Source organism: Ambystoma mexicanum, chromosome 4q (assembly GCF_040938575.1).
Source record: "Ambystoma mexicanum isolate Mex_15411 chromosome 4q, UKY_AmexF1_1, whole genome shotgun sequence".
In the NCBI taxonomy this organism is placed as follows: Eukaryota; Metazoa; Chordata; class Amphibia; order Caudata; family Ambystomatidae; genus Ambystoma; species Ambystoma mexicanum.
The window spans coordinates 395,564,356-395,578,301 of NC_090928.1; the positions used below are offsets into that span (position 1 = coordinate 395,564,356).

General features: G+C 45.2%; 1 protein-coding gene across 1 annotated transcript in view; it reads left to right on the forward strand.

The window, feature by feature from the left end:
• Positions 1-13,946, forward strand: part of RYR2 (ryanodine receptor 2) — a 3,854,281-nt gene that overhangs the window by 1,107,134 nt on the left and 2,733,201 nt on the right. The window contains exon 11 of the mRNA XM_069607971.1: positions 5,534-5,608. Coding sequence (XP_069464072.1) covers positions 5,534-5,608 — 75 coding nt within the window. The remainder of the gene's footprint in view (positions 1-5,533; positions 5,609-13,946) is intronic.

Sequence of the window (13,946 nt, forward strand, 5' to 3'; positions counted from 1 at the left end):
TCTGTTGGTACTCTTGTTCAGAGGAGAATTGCCTAGCATTTCGGTGCTGGACTGCCCCAGGGCAGGCCAAAGACTGATATGTTTGGGATATTTCTTCTCTGAGAAAGATAGTGAGCTAAAGACTCTGGTTAAGTCTCTCGTAACCAGGACTAATGTCTGGCAGAGGGACTCCCAGGAACCCCTTGTTAATTTGCATTTTTAAGTAACTTTGGGTCTCACCCTAAGTTACTAGGGGAATCCAGACGTGGACCCCTTGCTCACTATTCTTAGAGAGGCACAGATCCACCCTACTGATGAGGTCCAACCAGACCGAAACACGTGTCTGGGGTTTCTGTTGGTACTCTTGTTCAGAGGAGAATTGCCTAGCATTTCGGTGCTGGACTGCCCCAGGGCAGGCCAAATACTGATATGTTTGGGATATTTCTTCTCTGTGAAAGATAGTGACCTAAAGACTCTGGGTAAGTCTCTCGTAACCAGGACTAATGTCTGGCAGAGGGACTCCCAGGACCCCCATTGTTAATTTGCATTTTTAAATAACTTTGGGTCTCACCCTAAGTTACTAGGGAAATCCAGACGTGGACCCCTTGCTCAGTATTCTTAGAGAGGCACAGATCCACCCTACTGATGAGGTCCAACAGACCGAAACACGTGCCTGGGGTTTCTTTTAGTACTCTTGTTCAGAGGAGAACTGCCTAGCATTTCGGTGCTGGACTGCCACAGGGCAGGACAAAGACTGATATGTTTGAGATATTTCTTCTCTGTGAAAGATAGTGAGCTAAAGACTCTGGGTAAGTCTCTCGTAACCAGGACTAATGTCTGGCAGAGGGACTCCCAGGGCCCCCCTTGTTAATTTGCATTTTTAAGTAACTTTGGGTCTCACCCTAAGTTACTAGGGGAATCCAGACGTGGATCCCTTGCTCACTATTCTTAGAGAGGCACAGATCCACCCTACTGATGAGGTCCAACCAGACCGAAACACGTGTCTGGGGTTTCTGTTGGTACTCTTGTTCAGAGGAGAATTGCCTAGCATTTCGGTGCTGGACTGCCCCAGGGCAGGACAAAGACTGATATGTTTGGGATATTTCTTCTCTGTGAAAGATAGTGAGCTAAAGACTCTGGGTAAGTCTCTCGTAACCAGGACTAATGTCTGGCAGATAGTCTCCCAGGATCCCCCTTGTTAATTGACAGGGAACTAAGTGACAGGTCTGTGATTCAGCTTCTGTGTCACACTTTGCGGCTGCTGTTGATTGGGTGTGCACTGCGTGGAATGTTCTTGTATTTAATCAGGAACATGTTTGTGCATGGTGCACTGCATGCCAAGGAAATACATTAAAAGACTAATACTAGGGGCCTCATTGAGAGTTCGCGTTACTGGCTCCATCAATACTGCAATCATTACTGTTACCGTCCGCAGTAATGGAGAGGATCAGCCTGACTCAGAGTCATGCAAACCCTTCAGGGTATTGCTTCTCTTACAGTATTGTGCTGGACACCAACCAGCAGTTACTGCATGTGGCAATATTGCATGTGGTAATGTTTTTTTTTGTGGAGTAAATTTCATCCACACAAAACCAGGTCGATTTTAGCGCAAATCAGTACTGAAACTCTAAAAGAGGTCAATGTAGCGGAAATCCCACTAGCGCCACTTTTTTTTACCACACCGCCAAACTCTTAATGAGATCTTCGCCTAATAATAAATTGCATCACACACATCTGCCACAAACTGGGCTTTCAGTGTTACAGGGAGAACACATTTTTTTTGCCTGCATGTTCCCAGTCAAACTCAAAGAGAGACACCATTTATAACGTTTTGACTTGGACTTCCAGCATGCAAGACCGAATAAATATTTAAAAATGCAAATTTACTAACAAGCAAAGCTAATCATATTGAAGAAATCAGTCTATTTATACAATCCATCTGAACAAAGTACGCACTGCACAAAGGACAGTAGTTGGTCAAGTACCCACCTGTAATGTATGCACAAAATGCAGTTTGGTACGCTTTTGCAGTTATGACAATGTGGGAGATTGACACATTAACTTCAATATAAAACCAGAGTGGACTGGCATCTGGTGTTCTTTGTTACACAGAAAAAACACCACCACCAAACCACATGGCCTCTTAGGGATGTGAGCCCAACCTATGGTTAACACAGTCAATGATCCTGATTGCACCGTGCTAATCCGGTCAGTGTATGTGTGTGGCATACAGTAATCCAGATGTGACAATGTTGACATCCCCCAATATGTGCTGGTCTCCCATGTGTATGCCAGCAAGATGTTGCCCTCGGTGATCTGAATTGTGGCTTGGGAAGCTTCCTTAAATTTCTAGTAAGGTGTGTTGTATGGCGTACCGAGCAGGACACCTCCCTCTGACAAAATGGTTTTGATGGTATCATGAGAAGCAATCATTAACCAGTTCCATCCTTACATCAACCACATGTTCACTTCAGACAAACTTTCTAGCACTAGGACCCTCTCCTTCTAAACAGGACCTTGTCTCAGACACCTCAGTGGAGTAATATGTTTCATGAAAATGAAGCATGCCACTATTGTCTCCTTGCACAACTGGTGATTCAAGAGGTTTAGCGTCATTTTGTGCCCAGGCAGAACATACATTTGGGGAAGATAGCGGTTCAGACCTGGTAATTGCTCTCTCATCTCTTGGGCCTTCTTGCAATCCCACCTGGGTACTGTGTGGGATAGAACTACTGCTTTTGCCATCTTTGGCCCTCCCAGTGTGTGGAGCTTCATCTAGAGATTAATGCAAATGGGCGATGTGCATTTGCCAGTACTCATCTGTTATATCAGGGGAGCATTTGGATGTTTTTGGAAGTTTTGGTGAGGAAAAGGTGGGACTGTGTCAATAGAAAGTACCAAACGGTGAATAGTATCTGTGGTTTCACTCTGTGGCACGTGGTGTGCAGAATTCATGATGTCATCAATGTTTCTGCCAATGAGGTTTCTTAAATTGTTAATATCTCTGTCATTTAGAGGCAGATTTTAATTTCTAAGGTCCGATTTGAAAGATGTTTTCAGGCCTAAAAAGTGGTTCCAACATCATTAACTAAAAAGTCAATGGCGTCTTAAAAATGTCCACATTGATATTATGAAACCTCATTTGTACTTTTAATTGGATGTTCCATAGGAAATGTAATCTGTCAATACCTATCAATATAAAATGTGAGCAATTGCTACTTTATTTTAAATTGTAAAATATAAATTATACACCAACTCTAAAGTATGAAATTACTATCCCTGAGCTAACATAATTATGTCCAGTACTTTAATAAGTCACCAATTGTGAACATTATCTTTGCTGAAATCCTCTTCACTCCTACCGTCTTCTAAATTCAGTGCAGTTTGAGACACATTGGGCCTCATTAGGAATGTGGCGGTAAGGTTACCATACCGCCGCATTACGATTTCTGCTTGCGGGTGCCGCTCTGCATGCCTGGTCCAGGCAGGCAGAGCGGTACCCGCAAGCAGAACTCGTGATTGCACCGGTACCGTTATAAACGTTGCCGGTGCAACCGTGCTCCCCACCTCCATTCTGCCCTATGGGGCAGAATGGTGATCGGGAGCCCGGCCATACCGACACCCGCGAATGGGCAATTACTGGCCCATTCAACTCGTAATGGGCGGTAATGGCCCATTTGCGAGTGTCAGTGCCGGTAGCGAGTTTGGCGCAGCCATGCCCTTATTAAGGGCACGACAACCGCCAAACTCGTAATGAGGGCCATTATCACATAGTTCATGAGGTTCCTCCTCACTCACATCTCTGTATGAGGAAGATTATTTGCTAAAAATGTAGGTAATGCCATTTTCATTGGGTTTTGCTTCCGGGCAGGCCACATTTGCTGAATGGCAGCTTGTTGGGAATTAGTGCATGCACTTACAGCTCATGTATTTGAGCCCCATGGAGCAGCGGGGGGGGACTGAGAGGGAGGCGACTGGTGAGGTAAAGAGTGAGCTCTGGGGTGGTTGTGTTGAGGCTGGGCGCATTAAGGGAATTCAGGTCTGCTGGGAGTGGACGGGAAGAGGACCAGGGGGAGGTCTTTGACTAGAGGTAATGTTAGGCCCCGGGTTTTGTGGGGCTGTCCCCTGCATAGGAGAAGGGATATGGAAGGGGATGGGAGGAGTAGGGGGCACCAGTGGTTAGGGGGCGTCCCCACTCAAGAGAACAGATTGAGAGGAGCCAGGAAGAACCAAACCTTAAGAGGCAAAAGTCCCACAGAAAAAGCTTATTTGATGATCCCAAACTGCAACCATCTATCATGGATCCAAAATGTACACAATGTACTGCATCTGTTCTTCACTTATGAACATCTTGATCAACTTCAAAATGGAGTCAGGAACATATGGCATTTCACAGAGAATGGGAGCTATTTCTCTGCCCTCCATGTTCCATTCATGTTCAATGTTAACGCACGATGCCATTTTAACCCCCGGCCCACAAGTACTTTAGAACGGATTCAGTCAAGTTATTTTAAAGTAAGCTCAGGGTCAAGATTCACGTGAGATCAAGGAACTAACACAATCTTTTAATAGTAGACATATTGTACTTGCATCCAATTCCACACAGGACTATCTCCCTTGGAGCAACCATCTATTTGATAGATGTTTAGCACTTTTAACTGTAGCCCTCTAAATGTAGTTACTGCGGTGTGGTCAGGTCTTGTAAATGGAAAAATTGCCTAATGTGCTCCACGAATTGAGAAGATCTGTTGCAGTTCATGTTCTTTTGTCCAGCCTATTTGCATGCTAGATCTATAATGCTGACACTAGTTTTGTGGAAGGCCAGCTTTTCTCAGTGTCGCCCGGCATTATGTTACTTACTGAGCGCTGCCTCACCTCTCCCTGGCTGGCTGAACGTTATTGTCATATCTTTGGCAAGCCAGTATCCTTTACTATCTCACTTGATATCTTGCTGTTTTTGTTTTCTTTGATTATGCAGTGTGCAGTGTATATATTGCATTTTTGTATGGTGTGTTTCATTTGTTTTATACAATGTTATATTACAAAATAAACTAAACTTGAAAGTTGAAACTTGGGATTGCTGCCCGCTACTGGGGACTTTCGTTTGCATGGTTCAGAAAGTGATTGAGTCCGTATAGCTTAATGTGTCAATTAATTGTCTATGATATGTGTCAAATTAAGAACAATGCTATCCCCTGCAGCAGTGCACAGCTGTTTGAACATAATGTGTCCTGGCATGCAGGAAGCTAGTGCAGAGTCGATGCTCATTCAATCAATTACCTCTCTGCTGAGAATGCCAACTTAGATGCCATTTTGTATCAGTTGTGGTAGTGGTTTTCTTCTAAATGGACATCTACTTGACTCCTTTCACAAACAATAAACTGCTGTTCAAATGGGGAAAATTAGACCTAGTCATGAAAAGAGAGCTACATACGTCAAGCAAAGCATATCGGCAGCAGCATCATACCCAGCAGAGACAGAAAGTGCATGGGGTGGCATGTAGGATGTTGTTACCTAAATGTACACCTAATTGTTCACTCTGCTTCCTTTGCAGGAATGTCCATTATGAAGGAGGAGCTGTCTCAATTCATGCTCGATCCCTCTGGAGGCTAGAAACCTTAAGAGTTGCGTAAGTAGAACCAATTATTTCTCTTAAAAACATAGAATGATAGATGGACCTATATCCACTATGGGGATATTATGGCCCCTTGCATCCCATTTCTGCCCCCAGGCACCAGCGTTACAGGGGATGCAGAGAGGAGGCATGATGGAATGATAGGAAATGTAAACAAAGACGAGGCTCCTTGCCCCCTCACCACCTACAGCAACCCAACAATGAAAACAATAAATACCTTGCATAGAGAATATCACAACCCTCTGGTCTGATGTTATAGCAGTTGATTCTGAATTCATGATCCTCTGGAATGATAACACAGTATCAATGTACAGCATTTAAAAGTTGATAATAGATTCCTATGGAATCCATGCACAACAATGATAGTTTATGTCAATCTCTTTCATTTACCGATTGTATATTTTATATATATTTGATGAATGTATCCCAAATGTAGGTGTTTCTCCATGTACTGGTGAATCTCTGACCGTACGATCTAACAACGAAGAGCTAGCAATGGCAGCAAGGTGCATATAATACACCATTGGCCGCAGACCACACACATCAGTACACAGCAAGGACCATGACAAAATGTGGTCATGCTGTTCACATAAACTCTCTGCATACTTAGACTACACCTCACCACCTAGCGAGTCTCTAGCACTGACGCTACCCCTACTCCTCCCAGCACCCATCCACATTCCTGACAGCATGAGTTGCTTCTCTATATTCCCTGGTCAGCCCTGCTGAGCCTTTTCTGGTGAAATGCACACACACACATACTAATCGTACTCCATGACCTCCAACACTCTGGACTTCAGTTCTCCAAGGGCGTTCCCACTAACAGCTCATTGCGACTATAATAATGGCAACATTGCCCTATACAAATGGCAAGTACAATACAATACAATACATGTTTGTATTGTAATTTTAAACACATTTTTTACAATTATTTTTAATGTGTTATAGTCAAAGAAAATACGACTTTTCACATAGGTACATATTGATAAAAAAGGAAATTAAAACATAATACATTTACATAACCAATCCCCATGAGCCAAACATAACATTACTAAAAATTGGAAGCATATTTTACCCTGCAATAACCAATATACAGATTAATTAAACCAAGACTTTTCTACATTTTCAATATTTCCACTATTAGAAAGGTTTCATGACCTGAGGATAGTCAATCCCAAAAGTCCTCTGTAAGTAGCCACTCAACATTATCAACAAACCCCTTTAAATACAAGATTCTCTGGACATGGATAGCAGGACATGCAATAAGAATGTGCTTTACTGTCTGTTTTGTTGCTTCACTACAAAGCATGCATTATGTGTTTGTTCTTTATTTCGCACTGATAGGGTCTCACCCATTGGGATTAAATTTAGCCAGAATCTAAATAATTCTGCTTATCATCCTGAGTTCAGAAAGCGTTTTAGATATGATGGTAAATAGCCTCTAGGTTTGTCAATCTCCCAGCTTAATCTTCACACTGAATCTGTTGGTTCTCTACATGACCATCAGTCTGGCTTCAGAGCAGCCAGAAGCATGTAAACTGCTCTCCTGAACATCCATGAAGACCTGCTCTCCAACCTTGATTCTAATCTTCCCTCTGTCGTCATCCCACTCGATCTTTCTTCTGCCTTTGATACAGTGAACCATGCCATCCTGCTCAACCACCTCTATGTCAACCTGGGTATCACTGATCAGGCCCTGGCCTAGCTGACCTCCTTCCTCTCCAACCGACCCTCCCAGGTCCAACTAGGGCCCTTCCTTTCCTCTATCTCACTCTCTACCTGTGGTGTTCCCCAGGGGTCTAATCTCTCTCCCTGGTTCTTCAACCAATACCTTGCACCCCTCGCCCACCTCATTACTGCTCTCTGCTCCAATTTCCAGTGTTATACGGATGACACTCAGCTCATTTTCCAGCTCCCCTCGGCCACCTCTTCTCCCTCTCTCATCTCTGACTGTCTGTCTGCAATCCAGGAGTGGTGCGCCGCTAACAACCTCTGCCTTAATGCCAGTAAGACAGAGATGCTCCTCATCAGCACTTCTGCACCTTCCTTTCCTGTCACTCTCTGGCCGGTCTGCCTTGACCCTATCCCTGCACCCACCTTTGAGGCTAAGAACCTCAGGGTCATCTTTCACTCCACGCTTTCCTTTTCTCCACACATTTCTTATGTTCGACGAAGTCAAACTACCAACTGCACCTACTCAGAGGTATTCTTCCTTTCTTCTCCTTCTTCCAGAAGCTCACTGTCTCGAGAGCTCTGGTTCTCTCTAGGCTAGACTATTGCAACAGCCTCTTTCTAAATCTGCCTGCTTCTACTCTCCACCCTCTGCAACTCATCCAGAACAGGACTGCAAGACTTGATCTTGACTTCAAGCCCAGGGATCATATCTCTCCAGAAATCTCTTCATTGGCTCCCAGTGGCTGCACGGATTACGTTCAAGACCCTTTGCATTGTCCACAAGGCTTTCCGGGACCTGGGTGAACAATACCTTCAACCGTCCCTTCAGAAATACCTTTCTACCTGAGCTGTTTGCTCCTCCACCTCCAACTCCCTCAGGGTCAGTCGCTTCTCCAAGAAATGAGTTGGTGGTAGATCTGTTTCTTCAGCTGGGCTTCCCTCTGGAACAGCCTCCCTGCCTCTCTGAAATTTGAGGAGAACCATCTTCGGTTTTGTACTATAGCGAGTAAGATAGCTATAGCCGGTTCAAGGCCAACTCAGCCTTTCATCTTTCTGAGGTCGATAAATGAGTACCAACAAAGGTTGGGTGATATTGTATGTATATTTGTTCTATATAAAGCGCTTAAGTGTAAGTGCTATATAATAACACATTCTCATTTGGCCTTGGACGTCTGCTTGCATTCACAGTGATATTGGTCTATGCACACTGATATTAACAATACATATGGTGATCCGTTCTTGTATGAAATGTCTATCACATCACAGTGATATCAGAACCATATTTTTCGTAGTGTACTTCGGAACAATGCCATGTGATCCCACTTCCTGTTTTGTCAAGGGAGGAATGGTTGTGTTACATCGCTTCCAGTGATGTCACTTCGGGGTGAGGTCAAATAATAATCACTTCTGGTGATGTCATCAGAGGTCAAGGGCCATGTGATGTCACTTCCGCTACACCTGACATTTTGGTGAAATGACATCCCTGGTGCTGGGTCAAGATCTCCTTCAACATTCCCATGCACCATATGCAAGTCCAAGTCTTCAAAATAGCTCAACCATTTATTACCATTCTCAAAGGCTGTTACGTTTTTCATCCTTGATGGATGGTGTAGCAAACAGTATTCATTAAAACCACCCACTATCACCAAACGCACAGTACCATACGAGGCAATAGCGTTCAATATTAAATCGGAGAGACTGTCCAAAAAATCATCTAAGTTGGAGCATACAGGGTTCCAATAGGGGTTCACTATTATCACACTCTGCAATGCAAGACCCACTTGCAAATGTGACCTTGCTGTTAGGATCCTTTGAGAATTTGTTTGGATTTTTTCTAAGTTCTTTACAATCAAATTGCGGTTGGCTAGAACTAAACCTCTTGCTGGTCTGCCTCCATTATAATGGGCAGCCTTTTGTTCCACGATTAAGAAGCCGTCCATTTTGAAACCCCTAGTTAAACAGGTTTCCTGCAGCATAATTAGGTCATAATTGTCAAATATGTTCTCTATTGAGATCTTGTTAAGGCAATATACTGCTCAACTAAATTGACACATTTCTCTCCCTCACTTTCTGAAATACTTAAGAAAGTATGTCGAGAAGCAAAGACCACACTTTACTGTCCAAGAGTGTGCATTTCTGATTTATGTCAGCCCCCCTTTCCTCTCATTATCATATCTTTATTTCCAATGACACGAGTGGGCTCTGAGGAGTCATACAAACCCGTACAAATATTGTTGATTTTAGCTGGAGGCACTCTTCTTTGCGGGATATGATTTGTAATCCCATACCCCAGATTAGAAAACTCTTACTCCGCCACCAAGATCGCAATAACCCCCATGCGTGATTTGAGACCCACTTCTACAATGTTCGTACAGTCTTCATACGGAAAATGGATGTAATCAATATCATGTGTTGAGAGGTGATAGAGTTCAGGGATTCCCTTCATTATTCGTAACACTGTGTGTCTGTTCAGTACCATGTGGTCATCCACTGGGGAAAGTTGCTCTAGCCATATTCTCAGAAAGGTGAACCGTTGGATCTTATTCTCTGATCATTTTTGATCTTTCCTACTTTCATTCACTTTTTTCGCCAAGATGGTAACTGGTAGACATGGGGCCTCATTACACAGACGGCGGTAAGGGTTTACCAGTACCGGTAAGGGCACCGGTACCGGTAAACCCTTACCGCCTTACTACGAGGTCCCTTTGCGGGTTGGTACTTTAACGCCTGCTGTTTAGCAGGCGTTAAAAACCAACCCACAAAGGGACCAGGGTGCTAATTACAGTGCTTCAATTTGCGGCACCATAATTAGCGCCTTCCCCATTCCCATAGAGCCCTATGGGGCAAAAATGGGAATGGGGAAGGGCAATGGGGGAAGGGGGAATTACTGCCCCGCCAACCTTGGAATAGGGTGGTAATTCCCCTTTCCTCCAAGGCGGTGCCGGTTTTTTAACGGCATGGACCAAGGTGCTAATAGCACCTTGGTCCTGCGCCTACCGTTTAATGAGGCCCATGGTCTCTGTGATTGCGGTAGAGAAGATGGTAAACTACTGATTTTATTTTCTGCATATTTCCCACTTCTGTAGTGTCCACCAGAATTAGACCATCTATCTGCAATTGAGTAGTCCCAGTCATTACCAGGATCTCTTTTGGTCCCCTTTTTATGCAACAAAATATTGGTTCCCATCTTACCGTAACTTGCATCCTCTCATTGGTTGTACCGGCTTCCACTAGGTTTTGTCTCCTTTGGCTGTACGTCTGATGCATTGCTTCTTTGAGGCTGTTCTATAGTCTGACTTTGCATTAATTTGACTTCGCCCTGCCTTAATTCTCGATTTGTTGTTCGGCATCCTCCTTTATTAATTTGGTTCTTTTTAGATCATTATTCTGAGCACTCGTGTCATATACTTCTTCAAGGTTCTCACCTTAGCCTTCTGATGAAGGCCCTCATTACGAGTTCGGCCGGTAGCCATGCCGCTATTGGCGGCATGGCTGGCGCCGAAATCGCATCTGTGTCCGGGTCCTCGGAATGAGGACTTACCGGGCCATTCCGAGTTCGGACGGCCCGGTAAGTCCTCGGAATGAGGACTTACCGGGCCATTCCGAGTTTGGACGGCCCGGTAATTCCTCCCTCAAGGACCCAGACACAGTCCTTCCCCATTCCCATTTCAGCCCCCACAGGGCTGAATGGGAATGGGAGAGGGAGCAAACAACGGGCCATAACGAGATGGCCCGTTGTTTGCTCCCTCTTCCCCTCGCGGGACCCGGTAAGCACGCCTGGTTTTCCCAGGCATGCTTAACGTGTCCCGCGAGGGGACCTCGTAATGTGGCGGAACGGGTTGAACGGCGCCGTCACCTTTTACGGCGCTGTTTAACCCGTTCCTCCAGGGTCGTAATGAGGCCAGAAGTGTGTGGTGATGAGTCAGACTGGATAGACTTCTTGTTCTTCTTTTTTCTTGAAGTCTTTCTCTCCTTGTAGAGGTAAGGCCAGCCACGAGGAGTCGCCACTGTGCCTGCCTGATATCAGCCTGGGCAAGAGGCTAGCTCCCCGTAACACCCAAATAGGGAAAATAGCCAAAGGCACCAAAACAAACCTGATCCCTCTGCCACAGCAGTGTCCCTTGTAGGAGGATTCAGAGTGCAGGATGCGCAACAATATATCCACAATGACAAATGAGCGCATTTGCATCAGGAACAGAAAGCAATGAGATGGAATTTCAACAGAAGCGTTGCAAGTGAGGCAGCAAGCAAAATGATCCAGGGGAGAGAGATTGAAGCAAGGAAGGCAAGAGGAATAGGAATCAAGCAGAACAGAAGGTAGAAGGCTAGGAATAAGGAAAAAGGAGTGTCTTACCCAAAGGAGTGGAGAGACAGATTGCAACACACCGAAGCAGCGTTCCAAAGTCCAGTAAATGCTTCAGGTGGCAGCCATCTTGGAAACAACTAGCGCAGGCAGTACACTTCAATGAAAGCATGATGGCACACTAATGGCGGCCCATTCTGCCTCTCCACCTTAGCCAGAACAGAGAAGCTGTGAAAACTGGAGACACTTCCTTGAGTTGTATCACATCGTTCTGTTATCTGATAACTGGCATGTGAGCACACCTGTGTCTGGTTAGCGTATTTTGTGACTTTCTAAGTTTGGGTGGTTCCATCTCTTTTTCCTTGTTGTGTAATTGAACTGTCTCCTACCACCCACGGGTATTAGTCGAACATGTCTTTGTATCTGAGTGCCCTAGTGTCTGTCTTGTCATTTCTGATAAATCCTCTTGGAGGTTCAAAGTTTGCAAGAGTTTTTTGCATTTCTCTTTGAGTTCTTTTTATCATTCTTGGTTTTTCTCACAGCCTTCCTTGATATGCCCTTTTGTGGAAAAAAATTAGGACTATTTTCTGTCATTTCTTTTTTGTTGTATCCAAAAAGCCACCGTTTTTACTTGGGGTGATCGCAATCAAGTTGCTTGTGCTCTGTTTTGTTCTTTTGCTTGTTCTGGCACTAAAGGAGAAGTGGAAGTTCCTGGTCGTACTTCATAGATGTCATCAATCTCTTGTTCAACCTCCTAGACCATTCTTACGGATTTGTTCAGAAAGTCCCCACAGTTCTCCCTATTGGCATTTAGTTTACAAGGAGCGCTTTTCCCTCTGTTTTATCTTTGGCTCTTCCTTTTGCCCTCTCAATTGTAACTTCCACTCCCTTTCTTCTGAGACATTGGGCCTCATCACGACCCAGGCGGTAAGTTACCGCCTGGGCCGTGACTTTACCACCATGGCGTAAACTACGTTTACGCCATGGTGGTTGGCGGACTTACCGCCCCATTCCGACCTTGGCGGGGCGGTAAGTCCCCAATCCCCATTTACCCTTCCCCATTTTTGCCCCATAGGGCATAATGGGAGTGGGGAAGGCGTTAATTACGCCACCGTAAATTACGGTGGCGTAATTAACTCCATGGTCCCTTAGCGCCATGGATTTTAACACCTGCTAAAAGCAGGTGTTAAATTCGCCATGGCGCTAAGGGACCTCGTACTCAGGCGGTAAGGGTCGGCGCTGTTTACGGCGCCGTAAACCCCTTACCGCCTGGGTCGTAATGAGGCCCATTTTCTTTCTTTCCATTGATTCCTTTAACAGGAACAGGGTAATCTTTATCATCGTTCATTTGTAAATTATTTTCTGTTAATTGTACCTTTATATTCTCATAAAGGCTTACAAATTAGCTTAATAGCAAATGTAATGTTCTGTCTTGATGGTTGTGTAGATATGAGATACCTCCGTCTCCAAGTACCGCATGGGTAAAGTAAGAACCACTACCCGTGCAATCTTTGAGGCCATAGGTGTAGAGTGTCGTCAGCCTGGAACCGGGAACGCCAGAAGAACCCCCTAACCGCTGTAAGGCAAGAAAGGGTTATATTATACAGTGACAGCGAGTAGTGCTTACTTATAACAAAGCTTAACCCCCGGGGATTACCGAATGAGATTAGGAGGAAACCTTGAAGATGGGAGCAGGATAGTACCGGCAGCAGGCTGGCGTCGATCTGATGGGACTCTGAATACACCTGAGCCAAGTAGAGATCAAGATCGTAATCCATGAGGAGTCCAAAAACAGTCTGAGGTCGAAAACCAGCAGTTCAAACCACAGCCAAGGAAAACCAGATCAATATCTGATATGCAAGCCAGAAGTCGTGGATTGTGCCAAGGTCAAGGGAGATCCAAAAAACAGTCCAGGTAAACGTTCCGTAGTCCAGGAAATACCAGAATTGCAAAAAACCAAACGCCAAACAGTCCTCCGGAGAAGCAGCTGTGAAGCGTTGCTTCCGCATCTGTTCGCTCCGTTTGAATGCATGGGAGTCACATGACGTGGTTCTCGTGACCGTGGGCCACGTGTCACGTGACCCGGCACGAGGAGAATGATTGGAGACGTCTCCCGCGATGCCGTTGTCGTCTCCTGATCACGTGATGGGAGGGTCTCCAGGGGGCCGTGTAATGCTGCTTATCATGGAGTCGCCACGGCAACCGCCAGCATGGAAACAGCCGCGTAGACCTCGGTCCACCAGCTGCTGGGAACCCCCGTCTTCGGCTGGGTTGCTGCCGCTGTCACTGAGTGTGTGGGTGAGGCTGGGGAGCAGGGATAAGTGAGTGGGTGTGATTGGACATGACATGTAAGCA